The sequence below is a fragment of the Penicillium nucicola genome (assembly GCF_028828085.1).
Source record: "Penicillium nucicola strain IBT 29836 chromosome Unknown utg000005l, whole genome shotgun sequence".
Classification (NCBI taxonomy): domain Eukaryota; kingdom Fungi; phylum Ascomycota; class Eurotiomycetes; order Eurotiales; family Aspergillaceae; genus Penicillium; species Penicillium nucicola.
Window position 1 is genome coordinate 1717153 of NW_026643129.1, and position 20249 is coordinate 1737401.

The 20249-nt window shown below is 48.1% G+C and overlaps 6 protein-coding genes across 6 annotated transcripts; 1 reads left to right on the forward strand and 5 right to left on the reverse strand.

The window, feature by feature from the left end:
- Positions 1-358: 358 nt before the first annotated feature.
- On the reverse strand, positions 359-3533 carry N7511_005716 (uncharacterized protein; the record flags this gene model as incomplete). Its single annotated transcript, XM_057128093.1, has 3 exons — positions 359-3123; positions 3180-3290; positions 3494-3533. The coding sequence occupies 3 exons, from the start codon at positions 3531-3533 to the stop codon at positions 359-361; spliced, it is 2916 nt and encodes a 971-aa protein (XP_056984610.1).
- A 3457-nt stretch (positions 3534-6990) lies between these two features.
- On the forward strand, positions 6991-7640 carry N7511_005717 (uncharacterized protein; the record flags this gene model as incomplete). The annotated part of the gene is made up of 2 exons (XM_057128094.1): positions 6991-7248; positions 7311-7640. Coding segments are annotated over 2 exons (588 nt in total), but the record flags the coding sequence as incomplete, so codon positions are not given.
- A 354-nt stretch (positions 7641-7994) lies between these two features.
- N7511_005718 (AHA1 family protein) lies at positions 7995-9279 on the reverse strand (the record flags this gene model as incomplete). The annotated part of the gene is made up of 4 exons (XM_057128095.1): positions 7995-8013; positions 8196-8854; positions 8916-8998; positions 9057-9279. The coding sequence occupies 4 exons, from the start codon at positions 9277-9279 to the stop codon at positions 7995-7997; spliced, it is 984 nt and encodes a 327-aa protein (XP_056984612.1).
- Positions 9280-10051: 772 nt separating this feature from the next.
- Positions 10052-14114, reverse strand: N7511_005719 (uncharacterized protein; the record flags this gene model as incomplete). Its single annotated transcript, XM_057128096.1, has 3 exons — positions 10052-13485; positions 13559-13986; positions 14107-14114. The coding sequence occupies 3 exons, from the start codon at positions 14112-14114 to the stop codon at positions 10052-10054; spliced, it is 3870 nt and encodes a 1289-aa protein (XP_056984613.1).
- A 2635-nt stretch (positions 14115-16749) lies between these two features.
- On the reverse strand, positions 16750-18425 carry N7511_005720 (uncharacterized protein; the record flags this gene model as incomplete). Its single annotated transcript, XM_057128097.1, has 5 exons — positions 16750-16885; positions 16943-17576; positions 17629-17953; positions 18020-18059; positions 18115-18425. The coding sequence occupies 5 exons, from the start codon at positions 18423-18425 to the stop codon at positions 16750-16752; spliced, it is 1446 nt and encodes a 481-aa protein (XP_056984614.1).
- A 534-nt stretch (positions 18426-18959) lies between these two features.
- On the reverse strand, positions 18960-20015 carry fbp1 (fructose 1,6-bisphosphate 1-phosphatase; the record flags this gene model as incomplete). Its single annotated transcript, XM_057128098.1, has 1 exon — positions 18960-20015. One exon carries the CDS (start codon positions 20013-20015, stop codon positions 18960-18962), a length of 1056 nt encoding a protein of 351 aa, XP_056984615.1.
- Between the last annotated feature and the right edge of the window lie 234 nt (positions 20016-20249).

Below are 20249 nucleotides of genomic sequence, written 5' to 3' on the forward strand. Positions count from 1 at the left end.
TGGCCGTTAGAGAAAATCTTTTCCGAAGGAAAAGCTAAGAATCCAATGCTACTGAACATGTTCAATGTATACCACGCGTCAGATACACGGAATAGAAGCTTTCAGTGCAGGCGAGTACATCCATCTGAATCAACAATATGACTACGTCAGGCGTTCTTCAACGGATCTAGTCATGCAAATCAAGCGAGAATTGAAACTCATAAACACTAAATTAGGTACATTAAGACGACTAACAGGAAAAGCTTCTCATGATACCTTCACTGTTCCTTGATGAAAGTATTCCTGTAGTATTATCGATCATGTTGAATGAATCGACCAACGTTTTGACAATGTTGTATTGCCAATATCAAAGGATCTTTCAGTGTTTGTCATTGCAGACACACTTTTGGGAGTCCCAATCCTTACAATTGGGATCCTTCTGACACTGGGGTGGCTGATCGTTGCAGACACACTTCTGCGAGTCCCAGTTCTTACAGTTCGGGTCTTTCTGGCACTGGGGTGGCTGATCGTTGCAGACACACTTCTGCGAATCCCAGTTCTTACAGTTGGGATCCTTCTGACACTGGGGTGGCTGATCGTTGCAGACACACTTCTGCGAGTCCCAGTTTTTACAGTTGGGATCCTTCTGACACTGGGGTGGCTGATCGTTGCAGACACACTTCTGCGAATCCCAGTTCTTGCAGTTCGGGTCTTTCTGGCACTGGGGTGGCTGATCGTTGCAGACACACTTCTGCGAGTCCCAGTTCTTGCAGTTCGGGTCTTTCTGGCACTGGGGTGGCTGATCGTTGCAGACACACTTCTGCGAGTCCCAGTTCTTGCAGTTCGGGTCTTTCTGGCACTGGGGTGGCTGATCGTTGCAGACACACTTCTGCGAATCCCAGTTCTTACAGTTGGGATCCTTCTGACACTGGGGTGGCTGATCGTTGCAGACACACTTCTGCGAGTCCCAGTTTTTACAGTTGGGATCCTTCTGACACTGGGGTGGCTGATCGTTGCAGACACACTTCTGCGAATCCCAGTTCTTGCAGTTCGGGTCTTTCTGGCACTGGGGTGGCTGATCGTTGCAGACACACTTCTGCGAGTCCCAGTTCTTGCAGTTCGGGTCTTTCTGGCACTGGGGTGGCTGATCGTTGCAGACACACTTCTGCGAATCCCAGTTCTTACAGTTGGGATCCTTCTGACACTGGGGTGGCTGATCGTTGCAGACACACTTCTGCGAATCCCAATCTTTACAGTTGGGGTCCTTCTGGCAATGTTGGTCATTGCAGACGCACTTTTGGTAGTCCCAGTTCTTGCAGTTCGGATCTTTCTGGCAATGTTGATCATTGCAGACGCACTTTTGGTAGTCCCAGTTCTTGCAGTTGGGGTCTTTCTGGCAATGTTGATCATTGCAGACGCACTTTTGATAGTCCCAATCCTTACAATTAGGATCCTTCTGGCAGTGCTGATCCTTGCAGACGCACTTTTGATAGTCCCAATCCTTACAATTAGGATCCTTCTGGCAATGTTGGTCATTGCAGACGCACTTTTGGTAGTCCCAGTTCTTGCAGTTGGGGTCTTTCTGGCAATGTTGATCATTGCAGACGCACTTTTGATAGTCCCAATCCTTACAATTAGGATCCTTCTGGCAGTGCTGATCCTTGCAGACGCACTTTTGATAGTCCCAATCCTTACAATTAGGATCCTTCTGGCAATGTTGGTCATTGCAGACGCACTTTTGGTAGTCCCAGTTCTTGCAGTTGGGGTCTTTCTGGCAATGTTGATCCTTGCAGACGCACTTTTGATAGTCCCAATCCTTACAATTAGGATCCTTCTGGCAGTGCTGATCCTTGCAGACGCACTTTTGATAGTCCCAATCCTTACAATTAGGATCCTTCTGGCAATGTTGGTCATTGCAGACGCACTTTTGGTAGTCCCAGTTCTTGCAGTTGGGGTCTTTCTGGCAATGTTGATCCTTGCAGACGCACTTTTGATAGTCCCAATCCTTACAATTAGGATCCTTCTGGCAATGTTGGTCATTGCAGACGCACTTTTGGTAGTCCCAGTTCTTGCAGTTGGGGTCTTTCTGGCAATGTTGGTCATTGCAGACGCACTTTTGGTAGTCCCAGTTCTTGCAGTTGGGGTCTTTCTGGCAGTGCTGATCCTTGCAGAAGCACTTATCCATATCCCAGTCCTTGCACTTGGGATCCTTCACGCAGTGCTTGTCGTTGCAAACACATTTGTTCCAATCCCAATCCTTGCACTTGGGATCCTTCACGCAGTGCTTATCGTTGCAAACACATTTGTTCCAATCCCAGTCCTTGCACTTGGGATCCTTCACGCAGTGCTTGTCATTGCAAACACATTTGTTCCAATCCCAATCCTTGCACTTGGGATCCTTCACGCAGTGCTTGTCGTTGCAAAGGCATTTGTTCCAATCCCAGTCCTTGCATTTTGGGTCTTTCTGGCAGTGCTTGTCGTTACAGACGCATTTTTTCCAGTCCCAATCTCGACACTTGGGATCTTTGTGGCAGACTTGCTTGTCGTTGCAGATACATTTGTTCCAGTCCCAATTCTTGCAGTGCCAATCCTTGCGATCACAACGCTTGTCATTGCAGACACATTTTTTCCAGTCCCAATCTCGACACTTGGGATCTTTGTGGCAGACTTGCTTGTCGTTGCAGATACATTTGTTCCAGTCCCAATCCTTGCAGTGCCAATCCTTGCGATCACAATGCTTGTCGTTGCAGACACATTTGTTCCAGTCCCAATTCTTGCAGTGCCAATCCTTGCGATCACAACGCTTGTCATTGCAGACACATTTTTTCCAGTCCCAATCTCGACACTTGGGATCTTTGTGGCAGACTTGCTTGTCGTTGCAGATACATTTGTTCCAGTCCCAATTCTTGCAGTGCCAATCCTTGCGATCACAACGCTTGTCATTGCAGACACATTTTTTCCAGTCCCAATCTCGACACTTGGGATCTTTGTGGCAGACTTGCTTGTCGTTGCAGATACATTTGTTCCAGTCCCAATCCTTGCAGTGCCAATCCTTGCGATCACAATGCTTGTCGTTGCAGACACATTTGTTCCAGTCCCAGTTCTTGCACTGCCAATCCTTTCGATCACAATGATTGTTCCGAGCTATGAGAGTTAGTATAAATAACTTTTACTTCTCACTTGTTGCTGATGCGACGTACCTTGGAGAGAATTCACATTGGCTGGTGCGGCGAAGACGTCCGTTCCCGACAGCAGCAGGAGAAAGACGCTCGCAGCAAAGCTTTGAATCCTCATGGCAGATGAATAGCTGGCTGCCGGCCAGGCTCAGTAAAGTTGAGTCAGAAAAAAGCTTTTGAAGAGAAGAAATCAACCGCAGTCCTTAGAGGCTCTTGGCAATCGATGATGAACTAACTATGTTCTGAATTCGAAATTGGCTGAAGAAGGAAGGGCAATTTATATTTGGAGATCATGGTCAGTTGAGCAGTTTACTCTTCGTATTTCAAGATAAACTTACACAATTCGAGCGACGCAGTGCTGTCCAAGAAAGATTTCATTCTAGGCCTTGAGTGGCGTGACTTTTCATTCGCAAATTATCTCTATACTATCATTGACTTGAGAGCAACGATTTGAATCATGAATCTAAAGCGATCCAGCCGGCTATGTGACCCTATTCACAGAAACACGCTTTCTATTTCCTGCCACTCACAGACCAGCACACGAGACCGAGAGCGAGGGATCACTCCGTTTGGAACAATCTTTTCTCGAAGTATATTTTGTGGCTATTTTGTGGAGCATGTACTACGATGAATCAATGAGATCAGTTCCACATCATGGTCTCAGAAGACCTGGTGTTGTGGCCGCCATCGGGGATACGAGATTATCTATTGATTCCCGCTTAGATATAACCATTGAGGTACTGGTATCCCAAAATAGGACCCATTGGGTCAATCAAAGCTTCGGGTTGTAGATTTAAATGATTGGGAGCAAGATTGTGAACAATAGTGGTTCCGTGAATAGCGTCGAGATCTCTTGACCTTTTGGGCGATGCCAAGAGCGCGACCGATGCCAAGCCCACCCCGGAACGAGCCCACTCTTGGGCAATTCTTGTCACGCCCAAAAGCCGATCACCTCGTATTATCAGCCATTCGGGGTCTAGCAAGTGTATACTTTGTGGGCGAGTTCATATTACATCTATGACGTTCAAACTAAGCTATTTTTCGGGAAGTACCGTCATATGCAAACCCATGAATGATACACTGTGATCAGAAAACAACTAACGCACAATGATGATTGATGTTGTTGCTTATTGACTCCGTTACTTGAATCAATGTTGAACGGAGCTCATTCTAATGGGGGATAACCTGCACTGGCTATAAACTTTTCGGCTCTCGGTTCACGTCAATGCAGTGTAGACATGTTCCATATCTTTTCAGGAAATTTTGAGTTCATGCAAGCTCCTTCTAGGCCAAAAGCTAGCAAATTTAGTGGGGAAAATATTGATGAACCTCTCTAGTATACCGTTTATTTTGTCTCGGGGAGCAGAAAGGTTGTTCCCAAAGCTGGGCTCGTATTGAGATAGACCCTGGCTGTGAGAGGCACATGCCGCCACTGGAACACGGTAGCCGAGCTGAAGCGGCTCAAGGCTCGTTATGTAAAGAGAATGCTGATGCTTGAAACATAGCCATTCACTATTGAGTAGCAATACGATTGGGTAGAGGGTGTAAGAAAGGTTCGGCTTTCAATTACGGATTTTATGGGTCATGATCTCTATATTTTGGTGTTGTTTTTTTTTTGGAGGGGAGAGAAACATTTTGAAATAGATCAGTCGGGACCACCAGATACAAGGGTAAAAAGGGAAGGAAAACAAGATTTTGAAAGCAAGGGTTGGAATCCGGGGTTTGTCTGGACCCTTGATGCAGGGTCCTGCCGCATTTTACGTGACGCCACGATCCGGGCCGACCAATAATGACTTGATGATGAGTAACGAGTCGAAGTTGGCCGATAGCTCTCTATCTTTATTTAGATTCTGCTTTTTTTTGTTCTCCTTTTAATTTCTCCGGATTTGTTGCAGTAACTCAAAGGTCTCGGTCTGACTGGCTTACCCGTTCATGCTGTCCAGTCGAAGGGAAAATAACGTTAATTAGAAAATACGTTATGACAGAGGTGCAAAAATCGGCTCTAAATCCATACTTTCGGGTCATAACATCTCTGAGGTGTAGTTTGTAGGACTGCAAGTTCGATTTCGAGACATGGGGACAGTGTGTATGCAGATATCTTCATGGTTGCTTCAGGTGAACCTAAGAGGTCCATGAAATATGCATCAGTGTCAAGTGATTAAAGTCCACATTTTCACAGTAGCGGTCTAGATCTCAATTGTTCTATGATGCACCCAATATGGCCCCCATTATCGCTAATGCTGCTTCGGTTCAAGTTAGCCATTCCCTGCGCTTTTGCCTCACTTATAGGCCCAATCGGTAACCAACACCACTTATATTCCGACAAAGGGTTGTTTCTTATAATTATTTACTTCCGGTTAATCTTATGGTTCCGCATAGGCAATTGACTCCCAAGAAAACATCCCTACGGTTTGAACATCTCGTGCTGTAATGAATTTAGGGGGTTTCTCGTGTTGTGTTGATTTAGAGTTTCTACATTCCACTTCGATTCAGACTATCTATTTGATCAAGTAGATCACTGAAATTTCACAAATCAGTCATATATCGTTCTGGTCTGGTCTCAACTGAAACTCTAGACACTCCAAAGATACTACATTGTGTCGTTAGTTGGTTCCTTCAACGATGTGCTTTGCTAAATAAGCGTAACGTGGCTATTGTTAGTTCGATCCACGGTTCATCATCCTGGTCGTCCCCGAATGGACGCCATTTCGTTCCGCATGCTTGGCGATCAAATCTGGTCAGGTCCTAAAATTAGCTATTCGATCCTCGAGGTGGTGATTCACCTTCTTATCACATGATGGCTTAGGGTAAGTCTAGTATCCAATAGTCATGAAGTTGGACCAGAGACGATCCGCAATCTTTACCATTGAGATTGAGTTTCCCTCTCTTTGAACATGTAGGGAAGGAAGAATTAACTTGTGTTATAACACTTCTGCTGTCCAATGATCCTACCCTTGTTGTATCTAGTGACTGAGTGTCTCAGCCGAGAGGAAGTTAACGGGTATAATGCATATCTCGCACTATTTCGATGGTAGAATAGATGTATCATGATCAAGTACAATCAATAAAGGGATGCACCATACAGCCGGTTTTCATTAAACAGAGATCCAATGATGGACATCATCAATGTCAGATTACAGAACAAAAAGAGCGGCAGCAACCCATTTCTCCTCGAGTGACGTTGCTGTCTTTGTAGCGGTAGATGTGGTTTCCGTTTTGGGTGTCATCTCGAAAACACAATAGTAAGCATTCGCATGACCAGTTAACCAAATATCATGTAGCTATAGCAGCAATTCGATTCTTTAAATGTGCTTGGCTAGAGAATCTGGAGATTGCGCTAGCTTTCATAGACAAATTGTATGCCAAGGATTGAGGGTCCAGTTAACGAGCACTGATATGAATGAGTTGCCTTCATGATTGTAATACAAACACTTGGAGTGCCCCTAAACAATGAAATTAAAGTCAATAGTATAGATACTAAGTATCAGGACTATTCAATTGGAGGCACTAGGGAGTAAAACTAGAGAATTGTGTTGAGATTTATGGTGGCCGGCCATGGTTTATGCCATGAATGAGCCATGACGGCAACCGCAGTGATTCATCACCTGGGAAATCTAATTATGACTAGCTTAAGGCAGAGTTTTCTGGTATATAAGGAGGTTCTCATACAAATGAGAATCTCCAGACTTAAACACCTCGGTAATCTATCATTAGATTATCAATATTGTACGGTCGTACCGGTCATCATTCCTACTTGCATCGTAGCCTTTTAACAAATTGTTTGGGGATCAATTTCTCTTAGATCTTCGCGCTGCTTGTTCAAATATACTACAGTACTCTCAATGCCGGAGTGACAAAAAAGGGCAACCAGAATGCCCCCTTTACGGTATTCATAGCTGGAACTGACGAAGAACAATCCAACCCCAGTATTTATGTTGAACAGCGCGTTTTTCAGAACGCACAAGAGAAATTCGTGGTCCATGAGCTCATGTTCAAGGGCAAGGTTCAGATTGATCAGGAATACCTCTTCAATGGATGCGGCGATGAAGACCTTGAGCTCGGAAAGAGTGATCTCAGACTCAGAATTATGACAGTATGTTCGGCCTTTGATTCCTTTAGCTGCGGAGTGTGCTAATTCGTATCTAGCTTGAACAGAAACTTTTCGACCAATACATCCGCCGGGCAATTTACTACGGCTGTGATATTAAAGGTTGTATCTGGCTCAACGAACATACCATCTGTAGTGAACTTGCCCATAAAGTACAGCGTTATGACGGGTTGCCACCTTATCAGATCTCTTTCAGTGCCGGGGATCTAGAAACTCTTCTAGATGCAAAGCCCAGGGGATCGACTTTGACAACTGACGCGTCTGGAGTAGGTTTGGAGCTTATTAGGATGTGCTTCAAGGAGCAGGGGATTCATACAGAGGACAATGGTCATGTGGGGGATCTTGATCTTCGTGTTTTGTACAAGTCTTCTTCGTAGACTGATTTTATGCCTGCTTCCAAGGGGGATCCAGCACCAAGTCAGCCTGGAAAGAACTCAGCCGCAGGGGTGGCCAAGGACATAGCTAGATCACACGTAATTTATCTTCATTATCATAGACATAACACCATCTATCGTAGCATCATAGTGCCCAGACCCAATCATATTGCAACCGGGCCACGGGTGAAAAAAAAGGGGGAAAGAAAAGAAACACGAATTGAAAACAACAAGGCAAATCTAAAAGGTCTCGCGGCCTTGCGGTTTTATCTGTAGCCAATTCATGTAACCATAAGAATGTCATCAAATGCATTGTTTTGTGTTCTTCATGCCACCGGTAATACATCATGCAGTCGATCAGAGAATAGTGCCAAACCTACAGCAAAGAGAAGAACAAGCATTGTTAGCAAGTGGTTCCATGACCAAGATGATTTGGAAGAAGGGTTGGATCTGTAGACAGGGCCGCGGATTGGCAAAGATGTCCTGGAACAAAACGAAGGGAGAGCCCATCGATCCATGGAGGAAAGACAGGCAAGGGGGAAGGAAATAAGTACATACCCGAAAGTCTGTTTAATGCTGCGAACATAGTACATGTCCCAATTCTGCTTGGTGACATCCTCCTGACCAACAGGGACGCCAGACCAAGTAACACGCATCTGAGTAACACCGTCGATATCATTCTGGTCGAAGTTGATCTCCTGCGAACTGAAGTGACCTTCAGGCCACTGAGCCAGACGCCACTTCTGGACAATCTGCTTGGGCTCGTTGAGAGTCACAAACTCGCCGGTGACATTGCCGTCGAAGATGGCGAACTTGCCGCCAACCTGGGCACCCTCGAATTGGCGGGGAGGACCGCGTGTGAAGGCAGCAATGCGCTGGGGGTCGGTGAAGGTGTTGTAGAGCTCGCCGGCTGTGGTACGGAACTCATCGGAGGCTGTCACGGTGGTGGTGTTGACAGCAACCTTGCCGGTTGTGGAGGTGGTGGTGGCCTGGGCGGTGGAGGCCTCGACAGGCTTGGTCTGGGGGTGGACGGAGGCCTTGGGGAAGCCGCTGGAGGGGTTCACGCCGGGAGCGTGTTGGAGATCCTTGGCATGCTCGGTGATGAGGGCGTTGGTGAACTTGCTCAGAGTGGAACGGAGCTCAGCGACGAGCTTTGTGCGTACCAGGTCCTTTACGGGCTGCTTGGAGTTGGAGTCGGCGTGGTTCTCGATCTCGAACTATTTTACGGGTTAGTTTTACTGGGGGGGTTGTCTTGGGAGACGGGGACAATGCACGTACGACGAACTCGTCTTCCTCGGTGTCGTGGGCTACCTCGGGGATGCGAATGGTGCCGCTGACATCCTCAGCGTCCTTGGTCTTACCTGTGGAAGCGTCTCAGCTGCCGGTTCCAGGAAAATTGATTGATATTGGACTACAAACCTGAGTATTCTAGCGACAACTTGACATCGAAAAGGGTGATGACCTTGCCCTTGCGCTGGCTGACATCTACGTCGCCATCCATGGACAACAGCTTGTCTACTTTGGCTGACACACCCCCTTCCTCGACACTGATGCCGACCAGGTTCTGCTGCAAGTACTCCTTGGCCCAGCCAGAGGCATCCTTGTTGACCCAGTGCCAGTTGTTGGGGTTGTGAAGAACCATGATGAAATGAAGCTAGGGGAAAAGAAAAAATCTGATTTGGGGGTTGAGAGGTAGGTAACTTCCTCCTCTTTAACTCTGTGTGGAAGCTTTAAATCGCGAATAGGGATGGGTTCTGTTGAAATTCCACGTTAGCCATGAACGGATTTTTTATGAGAAAAATATGCATGTAGGGAAAGCCATTGTCAGGACCGGGGCGTATGTTCCCGGACGAAAAAGCGTTGTCCGCAAAGAAGATGGTTAAAACCACCTATCTCAGACTGGTGCCAGCTGATGTCTCTTCATATGAAGCCAATTGGAAAATTTCGAGCTCGAGGGGCATGTTGAAATTTTGACCACCTCTCACTCTGGAAGGAAATTGAGGGGGGGAATGCAGTTAACACTTACAGTTTGCGGTGTATCAAGTCCAAAATCAAGGACTTGTGGAATGAGAAGAAAGAGAAAAGAAGATGAAGAGCGGAGGGGGAAGAAGCTATTTGAGCGCGGAAGACTCTAGAAGGCACACGTGACTGTGGGTCTGGGATTATTCACCATCGTCATCTATCACTTTCCAGCGTGAGTTATGGTTTAGTTCTGCTTTGGTTCTGCTTTGGTTCGGTTTTGATTATGTTCTTCTGGTCATTTGATGTCCGAATATAGAATCTTGTATATATTTCGATCCGAATCCCTGAAGACCAGTCCAAGGCCAGAAAATCAAGTGTCATGGCACTGCCAGAAACACCCAATCTATAACGAACGAATGGGGATATCATAAATCAATAGCATCAAAAGCACTCTATCCCTCCAATTGCTCCAGTTCCTCCCATCCATCTTCACTCACAAGCTGTTCCTTCACCCGTTCCCGGAGTCCCACAATCTGACTCCCCAACGCCTCAGTCCATTGACCCTCAACAGTAGCCACTTTATCCTTGAGATCCGTCGTAAGAGCCAGCTCTTCATCAGCACGAGTCAGCTCCATCTCACGACGCACATTTTCCTTGGTCTCCCCTCTTTTAATGCGCTCCGCTTCAAGGAGATTGCGATTTGCTCGCATCACAGCAGACCGCACTTCATGCAACAGACAAAGCAGATTCGTCTGCGACTCGATAAACTGGTAACTCGATTTCTCGGCATGCGATAGCAGCGTGTATAGATACTGCAGCGGGTGAGAGTGGTAGCTCGGGTTTTCATCATACTCATCTGCCGGAATCTGTACTTGGAATCCACGCAGATCCTCGGGAACCTGCTGCACAAGCGCCAAGAGCGATGGAGCAATATCCCAGAAAGCAGATAGCTGCACCTCCACGCCTCGCACGACGTTCTGCTCGATGACATTCAGGAACGACTCAAGTCGGGCGAGTGACTCGTTCTCGTACTCAACGCGTCTATCCAGTGCATCCTGGGCAAAGAACGCTTGTGTCTCCCGCAGCTTGTCGTCGTTTTTGGTCTGCTTGTACGGCAGAAGTGCGACAGCTTTGTACTTGTCGTCGCGGTCACTGACCAAATCGAATAATTCGCGGTGGAGCAGTTCGCGGGCTTCGAAGAGCCATTTCAATTGCGTCAGTTTCTCAAGAAGTTCGGGCTTTTCGTCGCCTTCTTCCTGGGTTGAGTCTGGTGTGTCACGCTGGGCATCATCGAATAGCATGCTGCTTAGTTTGTCGATTCCGGCTGTTGCTTTGCTGATCCTATCGGCGAGTATGACATGTATTGGCTTCAGAACAATCTCTTGGTATGTATCGAGTTGACGTTTTACCATCGCTCTTTCGCGGTCGTTCTCCCCGGCGATCATCGCTGCCTCCGCTTCTGCTGCCTCGGCAAATGTGAGGCTTCCTTCTTGGATCTGGCTTTGGATATTGGATTTGAAGTGGCGATGACCCTCGTCCACTTGCACTTGATGTTCCTGAACCATCCGCTCCACGTCGGCTTTGTACCGATGTCTGGTGGTCTTTATCTCAGTCAGGTCAGAAATAGACCGGACTGTAGTCCGATGGGCGACGAGGTCGGGATGGCTATTATTCACAGCAGGGTGATGACGAGGATAAGGCGGAGGCAGTGTAATCAAGCGCGAAACATCCAATCTGCGGCTTTCCGGATACTGATATCCAGTACTGGTAGAGTTGGCAGGAGAGCCTTCATGCCATCCGACTTTCTCAGGTGGATACTCATCGGGACCATATTCCGTATTCTCATAATTCATACTCACGTCTTTGGGCTGAGAGGGCGTCAACTCCTGGTCCCACTGCATCGCCTCCCGAGGCAAGCCCATATACTTGGATTCCCGCTTGGATCGTTGAACCCTCCTCTCCCCACCCTCACTGCTAGAACCAGTTTTGGATTCCCACCAACGGCTTGGTGCACGGCCCCGAGAACTCATCTCGTCATTGCTCATGTTGAGACTAGCAATCGGTGACAGGCATGGCTGGTAATTATTCCACCAAGCAGACTCGGGCCGGCCAGCTCGGTTGGAAGGTATCTCCAACTTTGGCTGAGGCTTCGTCTTTGATGGCTGGACAGCCGGCAACTCGAACAGATTTCGGCGCACGTCATCAACTTGGAAATTTTCCCAAACCTTCGCATATCGCTGGCGCCGGATCTGAGATTCGGCAAGGATATAGTCGGCAAAGGTCTTAAGCGCTTCAGTCTCATCTACAGCAATAGACTCTTTCTCGATAAAGGCCTTGTGTCGTTCCATGGCATCCTGCAAGAAGGTAGGGTCTTGTTTGATAACCGCTTCCATCGACGCTTGCTGCGTTTGGTGCACGGGAGTTCGACGCGGTGACAATGGCTTCATCATGGATAAAGCATCGTTAGGCATATGAAGAATGTGCGAGATGGGACGGTCTTCGGCTCCTCGTGACGGGGCACGAGAACGAGAGCGTTGCCTGGCCTCTTTACCAGAGTTAAGAGGAGGAGTTGGCAAAGCCTTTGGTGGAATCGCTTGGCTTGCCTCTTTTGGGTAGCCAGAAGAGCCTTCTCCATTTGGCGAGAACGGAGGCGTGTGTGCAAATGCCGCAGCGGGACCAGCGCCAGCAGAACTGGGTTCTTGTTTGGGAGTACCATAGGATGATTGATCTGAAAACAGACCAGTGGAGCCTGCTCGTGACCGCGATGCAGTTCGCTGACCTTCTGAGCCAATACTGCGCGTGGTACGAGGTGTGTGTCTGGAGGATTTCGGATGCTGGGCCTGATCCGGGCTGGCGTTTTGGTCTGGGAGAATGAGATTTGAGGGTTTGATCTGCTCGAGTGCATCGGCCCATGGGTTGCCACTTGTGGATACCGCGCTGGCGACATCTTCATAGACCTGGCTTTGACGATTTCGCCGCTCGATTCGTCTTTCACGGATACCCTTGGCGCTCGGGTCGCGCACAGCAGAACTGCGGAAAAGACCTCCGCTCCCAGGTGTTCGTTGGTTGGCTGTGTTATGAAGATCGTTTTCCGATGGTTCTGGTGCTTTGGCTGCTTTGACTGTATCGACATATAAGGCCTCCGTTGGTCGGCTGTTCAGATATCCCTCGTCGATCCAGTCTGCTGGCGTGGGTGGGATACTTCCCAGTCCTGTGCCTAGTACGGGCGGTGCTCTCCTTGTCCGACCAGCAGAAGCAGACCCTTGAGGCGTTCTCATGGATGACTCTGATGATCCGCTCACGCTGACGGACCTTGTGGTAGGCGGGGGCCCAGGAGGCGGCGGTGGAAGCGGCATACCGGGTTCCCAAATACTATTCGCCGAAGGCGATCGATTTCTCGTCTGACTTCCTGTTCTCGATGAGCCTGCACTACTCGGCACTGCCCCGGCAGATGCGGCTCTTCGAGATGCAGGGGGTCGAGACGGTGTCTCCAAGTGGGCTGGTGTCACCGATATTTGCTCATTATAGCCCTGGTCATATGACGACATCCTAGGTCTATGATTTGATGTAGCATTATAAGGGATACCCTGATACTCAGATCGGTTTTGAGATACGGACCTACCCCCTTGGGCTCCCTGTGGAGGAGGCGGAGGAGGCAGAGACTGACGATGAGCCTCCGTATTAGATGGATATACCATGGATAGAGGCCGTGGGCGGTTCGAACGTCTTTGATACTGAGCAGGCATGTCGAACTCACCTTCTCTCGTGTTAGGCGGAGAAGGAGTTGCAGCATATTGAGGGTTTGCTGGCCCAGCAAAGTCTTGCGGTGCTCGATTTTGGTTGCTGGGAGGTGAATATGGAGGTGGTGGTGGGGACACCGGAACTTCTATCAAGCATTAATATCGTACTTTTCCCTCTTCGGGCCCAATATGATACATGGGCTATAACGGTATACAAACCTGAATTCTCACTCCTCTGCGGTGTCACCCTATGCATAGCTCCAGGTTGAAGATAGCCCTGTGCCGAGGGCCTACCAGGCGGCCCCCAGTCCTGAGGGTTGTACGGTACATTGTATGCATTCCTGGACGCCATCGACGAAGACGAAACAGATCTTCCGTTGATAGGTGACGGAACGCAAGGCGACTGGCCGTGGGTAAAAGGGCTTGAAAGCGAAGTAGACGATAAAGGCGTCGGCGTTAACCCCAGACCAGCCGCAAGACCCTGATACTGAGGGCCGCTCAAAGCCGTAGTCAACAAAGGTGGCTGTACCGCATGCTCTCGACGGCCTGGTGATTGTTGATTACTCGGACTAGCAGCTGTCGACGACCAGCCGGCGTAATGGTTGCTCAACGGCTGCTCGTCGGCTGCATGATTTGAACCCAACCAACTAGAAATCCACGATCAGTATTTAGATCGTATCAGAGGGGTTTCTTTGCGCGTAGCATAGCCAGGGTAGAAGCAGGTTTCAGAATCGAGGACTGCCAAATGGGTCATGGGTATTGCGCACCTATTCATACTGGGCTGTGCAGCCTTCTAGGAAGCAACCCGATCCGAAGCCATGGTCACCGCGCGCCTGGATAGAAGAGAGAGAATATCGCAAGCACAGCAGGATTGTGAAAAGGGAAAGCTATTGGCCACTGGTCAGGCGAGACGCTAAAATGTTTCTATTCTTTGCTACAGCTAGGTGGAGGGCTGGCTTGCCTAGGCAGGAGAAACCCATCGTTACCGGCGTCATAGAGCCAATGAATGAAGACCCAGTCCTGTGGTGCGCTATGGGCTAAAAGAAAGCTATATTTGGAACAGAAGCAGAAGGGTGTGATAGAGAAGCCCGGGGATTGTTATGCAGCTTGGAGGTTCTCATCACATATGGGCCGTGCTCGGCGCTTATAGTTGGTTGTGACAGGCTGAGCTTGGTGTCTCCGCACATTCTCCAGCTAATGGCAGCCCAGAGATCTGAGAACACGGGATTTTATCATCGAGGGATGCAGGGGGGTCCAAAATAAAAGACCAACTGGGGCCAGGGTATGTTTCAAACTAATCAGAAGACTTTACGGTGGAATCAAGGTTCATGGGTTTCTCAAATCATTATTATTGGTATTCACGAGAGAATCAACTCCTAGCTACTGCGAACTTGGAAATAAATCGCGGGTGTAAACCTGTTCACTGATCGATATTAGTATCATGGCTAATAACGATAACAAGAGCAATTTGTGTAAAGGGTTTTCAGATCAATGCCTTGTCACAGGCGATGGTCATCAATATAATTCCTTATGTTGACCGTCGTGATAATGTTGTAATGATTCATCATTAAAAGAGGGGAAAGGGATGATGGAACCAAGGATGGCTTACCGATTGGAGACCAGATCGTGATTGACGTCTGTGATATTAGTTTGTTCAAACTTGATTTCTGTTCTGTACGAGATACATCAGCATCTTGTACTGACTGGACATGGCAGCAGTCAAAAGGCTTGATGTGAATCAGGCATGACGGTTCTCGTCTTCGCCAGCAAGCTGGCTCGGACATATGCTTGTCTTTGTTTGTGTCGTTTCATCATGAAAGGTTGAAAAGGGAAAGAGATGAGGTGTACATACACCTTAGGTCTGACACTCAAAAGAGTTCATCATGGAAAAAAAATCTGTCTTCAAAGAATCATTAGCACAAGCCAACAAATTTTGATGAGTGAACAATGTGTAGGGGTGAATGTCAGAAAGGCATGAATGGTTATTTAAAAAGATGTGTCAGCATCGAAAACTCGAATCAGACTCGTCATCTAAAAGGGTATCATCATAGAAGGTGGATGGAGTTGGAATAAAAGACTGATTCGCCTACCTTCTACAATTACAAGTTGTTCGAAGTGTGAAGGAAGAAATCGCTTCTATTCAACTGATTAGTGACTGTGTCACGAAACCATCTCACAAATCGATGAATATATGACATGTCTCAGTGGGCGAGGTTTTCTAGGCCTGCCGCAAAATGGGCATATCCGTCATGACCGAACATTTTTTAATGCCGTCGGAGCCCAGTGCCGTTTCATCTTCGGACATATGGAAGGGTGGATGAAGTGTCTGGGGCTTACCATTTGAGCCAACAGCGCAGATGTCTAAAGGTCTTTTGAAACATTAGCATATGGTCTGAAATTTTTTCAGGAAGCAAATGTGGGATTGAGGTAAAGATCAGTAATAGCCATTAGTTATCATCAACGACCCGAAGGTCTGAGACGGTAATTTCCAGCGTATATAATACGTGTGCGTTCATCATGATAAAGTGGTGGTGCGAGTGTGGTAGGAAAGGGTAGTGCTCACCATCTGCGCTTGTTGTGGAATTGCAGGTTGCAAAAATGCTTTCCTTTGTTTTTCAAAGAGAACCTGGAAAAGCGAATTAGCTCAGTCCAATCAAAGCTTGTGTGAATATTGAAAGCATTGATGTGATATCAGCCTGACGTGCAATAACATGAGTTTCACTTCCCGTAGGATCAAAGACTCTAGTTTGTATTTGGTTATAGGTATCATCATTTTGGGGGTGCTTGGTGTCGTGGAGAGGGAGGGAGACAAAAACGAACCATTTTTGCAGAATCTGCCGAGCCACTGCTGGTTAGTGGAAGAAAGACATTGCAATGTGTTTTTGTTTAGCCAAAGGCCAAGAGTCGACTCGGGTCACCCTTCAGAAGAAGCATTGATCATGCTGAAGGATGAGCATAGGATGGAGGAAAGGAAAGAAGAGAAAACACAAATTTGAACTTTTTTCAAGCTCCTCCGGCGCGGAAGCACGTACGGCCGGGGTTAGGCTGCATTGGGACTAGCGCGACATCAGCCGAGTTTCGCTTACGTCATGTGCCCCAACCGCCTCGAAATGGATGGTTCGTCAACCAGGAAACAGTATGGGAATTATACTGGGAACATTTGGACGTTTTGAATATGTCCTTAATAGCATCAATTCATTTGCCAAATTTCTCATTGGCTGCCTTTGCATGAATCTGAAGACGAACATTTACGTTCAATATTTAAATTACTCATAACCAGGCAGTACTCCAGCTGAAACATTGGATCAGAATGTAGCAAAATTCATGCATTATTACGTTAGTCAATTGCTGTCGTAAGTGTGTCTAATCGGCTTTTTGATCTATTAAGTGACTTGACGTCCTATAACGCTCTATGCCCGAGATCGTTTCTGCTCACGAGCCCAGAACTGCTGCAAAACCACCAACATAACAAGCATGCACACATCAAGGGCAATAGTCCAGTTGTACCCAATAAGATACCTAGGCGCATCAACGGTTTTCCAAACACTAGAAGAAGAAAAAGTCAGCAAATCCCCATATAACCATCTCAATCCAGCAACTCACAAGAGCGGAATCCAAGCCCCAAAAGTATTTCCAATAGTATTCATAGCACTGATGACAATAGCCCGCTCCTCGGCACTATGGGCACAAATCTCATTAGCCCAAGCATAGATGATAGCAGCAATACCATCCGCAGTCCCAGACAAGAAGAACGCAAAGAACTTCAATCCAACGGGGACATCCCAGATTGCAAGAACGATGCAGGCGAAAATATTCAGCATAGCTGTTATCGCGATCAGGCTAGCCTTTGCGTCGTAGATATCAGAGAAGACCGCACAAATCACAGATGCAACAATAGTAACAGCCGGCGAGACTGTGGTGATAGTGTTGATGTTCTCGACTGAGTATCCCTCTGCCTTGAGCCACAGCGAAAGGCCACTGTTTGAGGATACGCCGTCGGCCTGGGAGAAGAAGAATGCGAATGTGACTAGAACCCACAGTCTCCAGCCCTTCAAGATCTCAAGGACTTTCGACTTGGTGAATGGCTGGCGAGCCTGGCGGTTTTCCGATGCCATGCGCTCCTGTGCAAGACGGATTTCATCCTCGTTGAGGAAGCGGGAAGTGCATTTATCTGGTGTGCTGGGCAAGAGACATAGACCGAGGAAAGCAATGGGGATTGTGCAGGCAAAGCCTTTGTCTGGATGTCAGTCACCGTCACTGGCTGCTGCGTCTTGGGGGTAACCACTCACAGATGATGTATAGCCATCTCCAGCCTTCAATCCCATATCGACCATCGAGTCTTGCATAAGCTCCTGCTTGTATATACCCAGAGCTCATACTGCCGACCTGACTGGCAATGAAGAAGATGGCACCTCGGCGGGACAGTTCTGAGCGCTTGTACCAGCATCCCAGGTACCATTGAACAGCCGGGAAAAAGAAGCCACCGAGAGCTCCGACGAAGAATCGCAGAGCGTAGAGCTGAGTGACGTTGCTGGCTTTGTACTGTGCCAAAGTGAAAACCCCCCAGAATAGATCCGCGGCTGGGAGGAAGTAGTTGACCGGGCAGCGGGTCATCTGTTCGAGTTTCCAATTAGACATTCGGTATGCCACTTATAGGTTACTTGGTAAAGATATACGAACCACCAGCGTCAAAGGGATCTGCATCGTAATAAATCCAACCCTAACCCAGTCAGCGCCATGGATCACATAAGACCAACAGTCCAAAAGTCTCATACATGTATACCGTCTGTAGGTAATTTAGCTGGTTCCCATACAGCTTGAGATCCTCCTTCATACCGCTCACATAGGCAGTACTTGTCGCAGACGAGTCAAGGACCTTGGCCCAATAGGCCAGGAAGACAAAGACAATGATCAACCCGTCGAGCTTCAGGATTAATCTCCGTTCGGCAGGTGTATCTGTTGGCGCAAACCACTCGTACCATTTCTGGCGGCGGTGTTCAGAAACATGCTGGGATTCTGATTTCATGACTGGGTTCTCTTCTGCTTGTGTCGTGTGTGGCACTTTCTCAATAGTATGAGACTCCATCGTGTATGTTGAGGCTATACACTATGTCTTGGAGTTGACACTGCAGATCAAGTGAAGTTTTTTTTTCCCGGTCTTCATGACAACTATAAAGCAGCGATGTTCGGAGCACGCCATCGTGAGAAATGGTGAGTAACACGGGCGAAAGCGACGCTATTCCCATCTGGCATCAAGCTATTGCCAAGCCCCGGTGTGATTCGTGGGGGATGTTTAATTGCCGAGATGGCGTTTAAGCTATGGGCAGAACCTTGATCTCGGGCTTTTAACGCGCCAGAAATGGTCCTCTGTGCTCCAGGTCAAGATAGAAAAGAAAGCTATTGAATGATTTTTCTATTTCCTTTTATTTCCGAGATGAAAAGTATCATAAACCGCTGAAAACAACAAGACTATAAAGCAGATGTCAAGACACCAAGCCACAGAGCTCCGACCAGCCAACTCATCAATCCACAAGAAAGGGTGGTGAATGAGAGCGTGAGAAGGGAAAGGACCAGCTATCCCAGTATCCAGAATAATTAGAGGAACATTTAGAGGAGGCGCTTATTTGTGGTACTTGTTGTACATATCAATGACCTTCTGGATCTCGTCCTTTGAGCCAAGGAAGACTCCACTCTTATCGTGAATGTGCTCGGGAACGACTTCCATGAGACGCTCCATGCGAGAGTTGACAGCCAGACCACCAGCATTCTCGAAAACCATAGCCATGGGAGCACACTCGTACAAGATACGGAGCTTGCCCTTAGGGCTCTTGGAGTCGGCGGGGTAGGCGAACATACCTCCGTATAGGAGGGTACGGTAGGCATCAGCAACCATGCTACCGATGTAACGGGCGCTGTAAGGCTTCTTGCCCTCGCCGGGGTACTTGAGGCTGTTGAAGTAGGCGTTGCACCACTCGTCCCAGTACATGCTGTTACCCTCGTTGACGGAGTAGATGGAGCGCGAGGGGGGCATCTTCATGTTAGGGTGAGTGAGGATGAACTCGCCGAGGGAGTTCTCGAGAGTGAAGCCGTTCACACCACCGCCGCGCATGGTGATGACCAGCTGAGCGGAAGCACCGTACATGGTGAAGCCGGAAGCGACGAGGCTGGTACCCGGGTGCAGAAGGTCCTCGGGGCCGACAGTCTTGTTGGGTCCGAGAACCTCGTCGGGGAGCTGGAAGATACCGAAGATGGTACCGACGGAAACACCGGCATCCAAGTTGGAGGAACCGTCGATGGGGTCGCAGACGACGGCGTAGCGGGCGTTGGGGTGCTCGTCGAACTTAATTACATGTTCCTCTTCTTCTGAGACAATAATGCGGCACTTGCCCGAGCCACGCATGGCGGAAATGAAGATGTCATTGCCAATCACATCGAGCTTCTTCTGGTCATCGCCGGTTGTGTTGGAGGAACCGGCTAGACCGGTCAGGTTGATCAACGAGGCACGACGAATGTAGTAGGCGATAGACTTGAAGGAGAATTGGAGAGCATGGCACAGCAGAGTGAAGTCACCGGAAGCTTCAGGGTACTTGATCTGCTCTTCCGTGAAGAAGCGGGAGAGGGTGACAATGTCGGTGTTGATGTTCTCCTGTCCGACGGGGGGTGCGCCTGAGGCCATTTTGAGGGGTATAGATTGGGGAAAGTGGGGGTAATTTGGTAAGGGTCTCAATCAAAAAGCAATTGGGGTGGGTTGAATTGAATTGAATTGAGCAGATCTTAAATAGCAGTGTGGCAAGATTCAAACAAGGATCTCAAGAACAAAAAAGTTGTAAGTGGACCGTAACGTCAGAGGGGAATCAAGGTAGAAGTAGTCTGGGGGGAGCCGTGACCTCAGTGCCGACTGGCCGCCTCT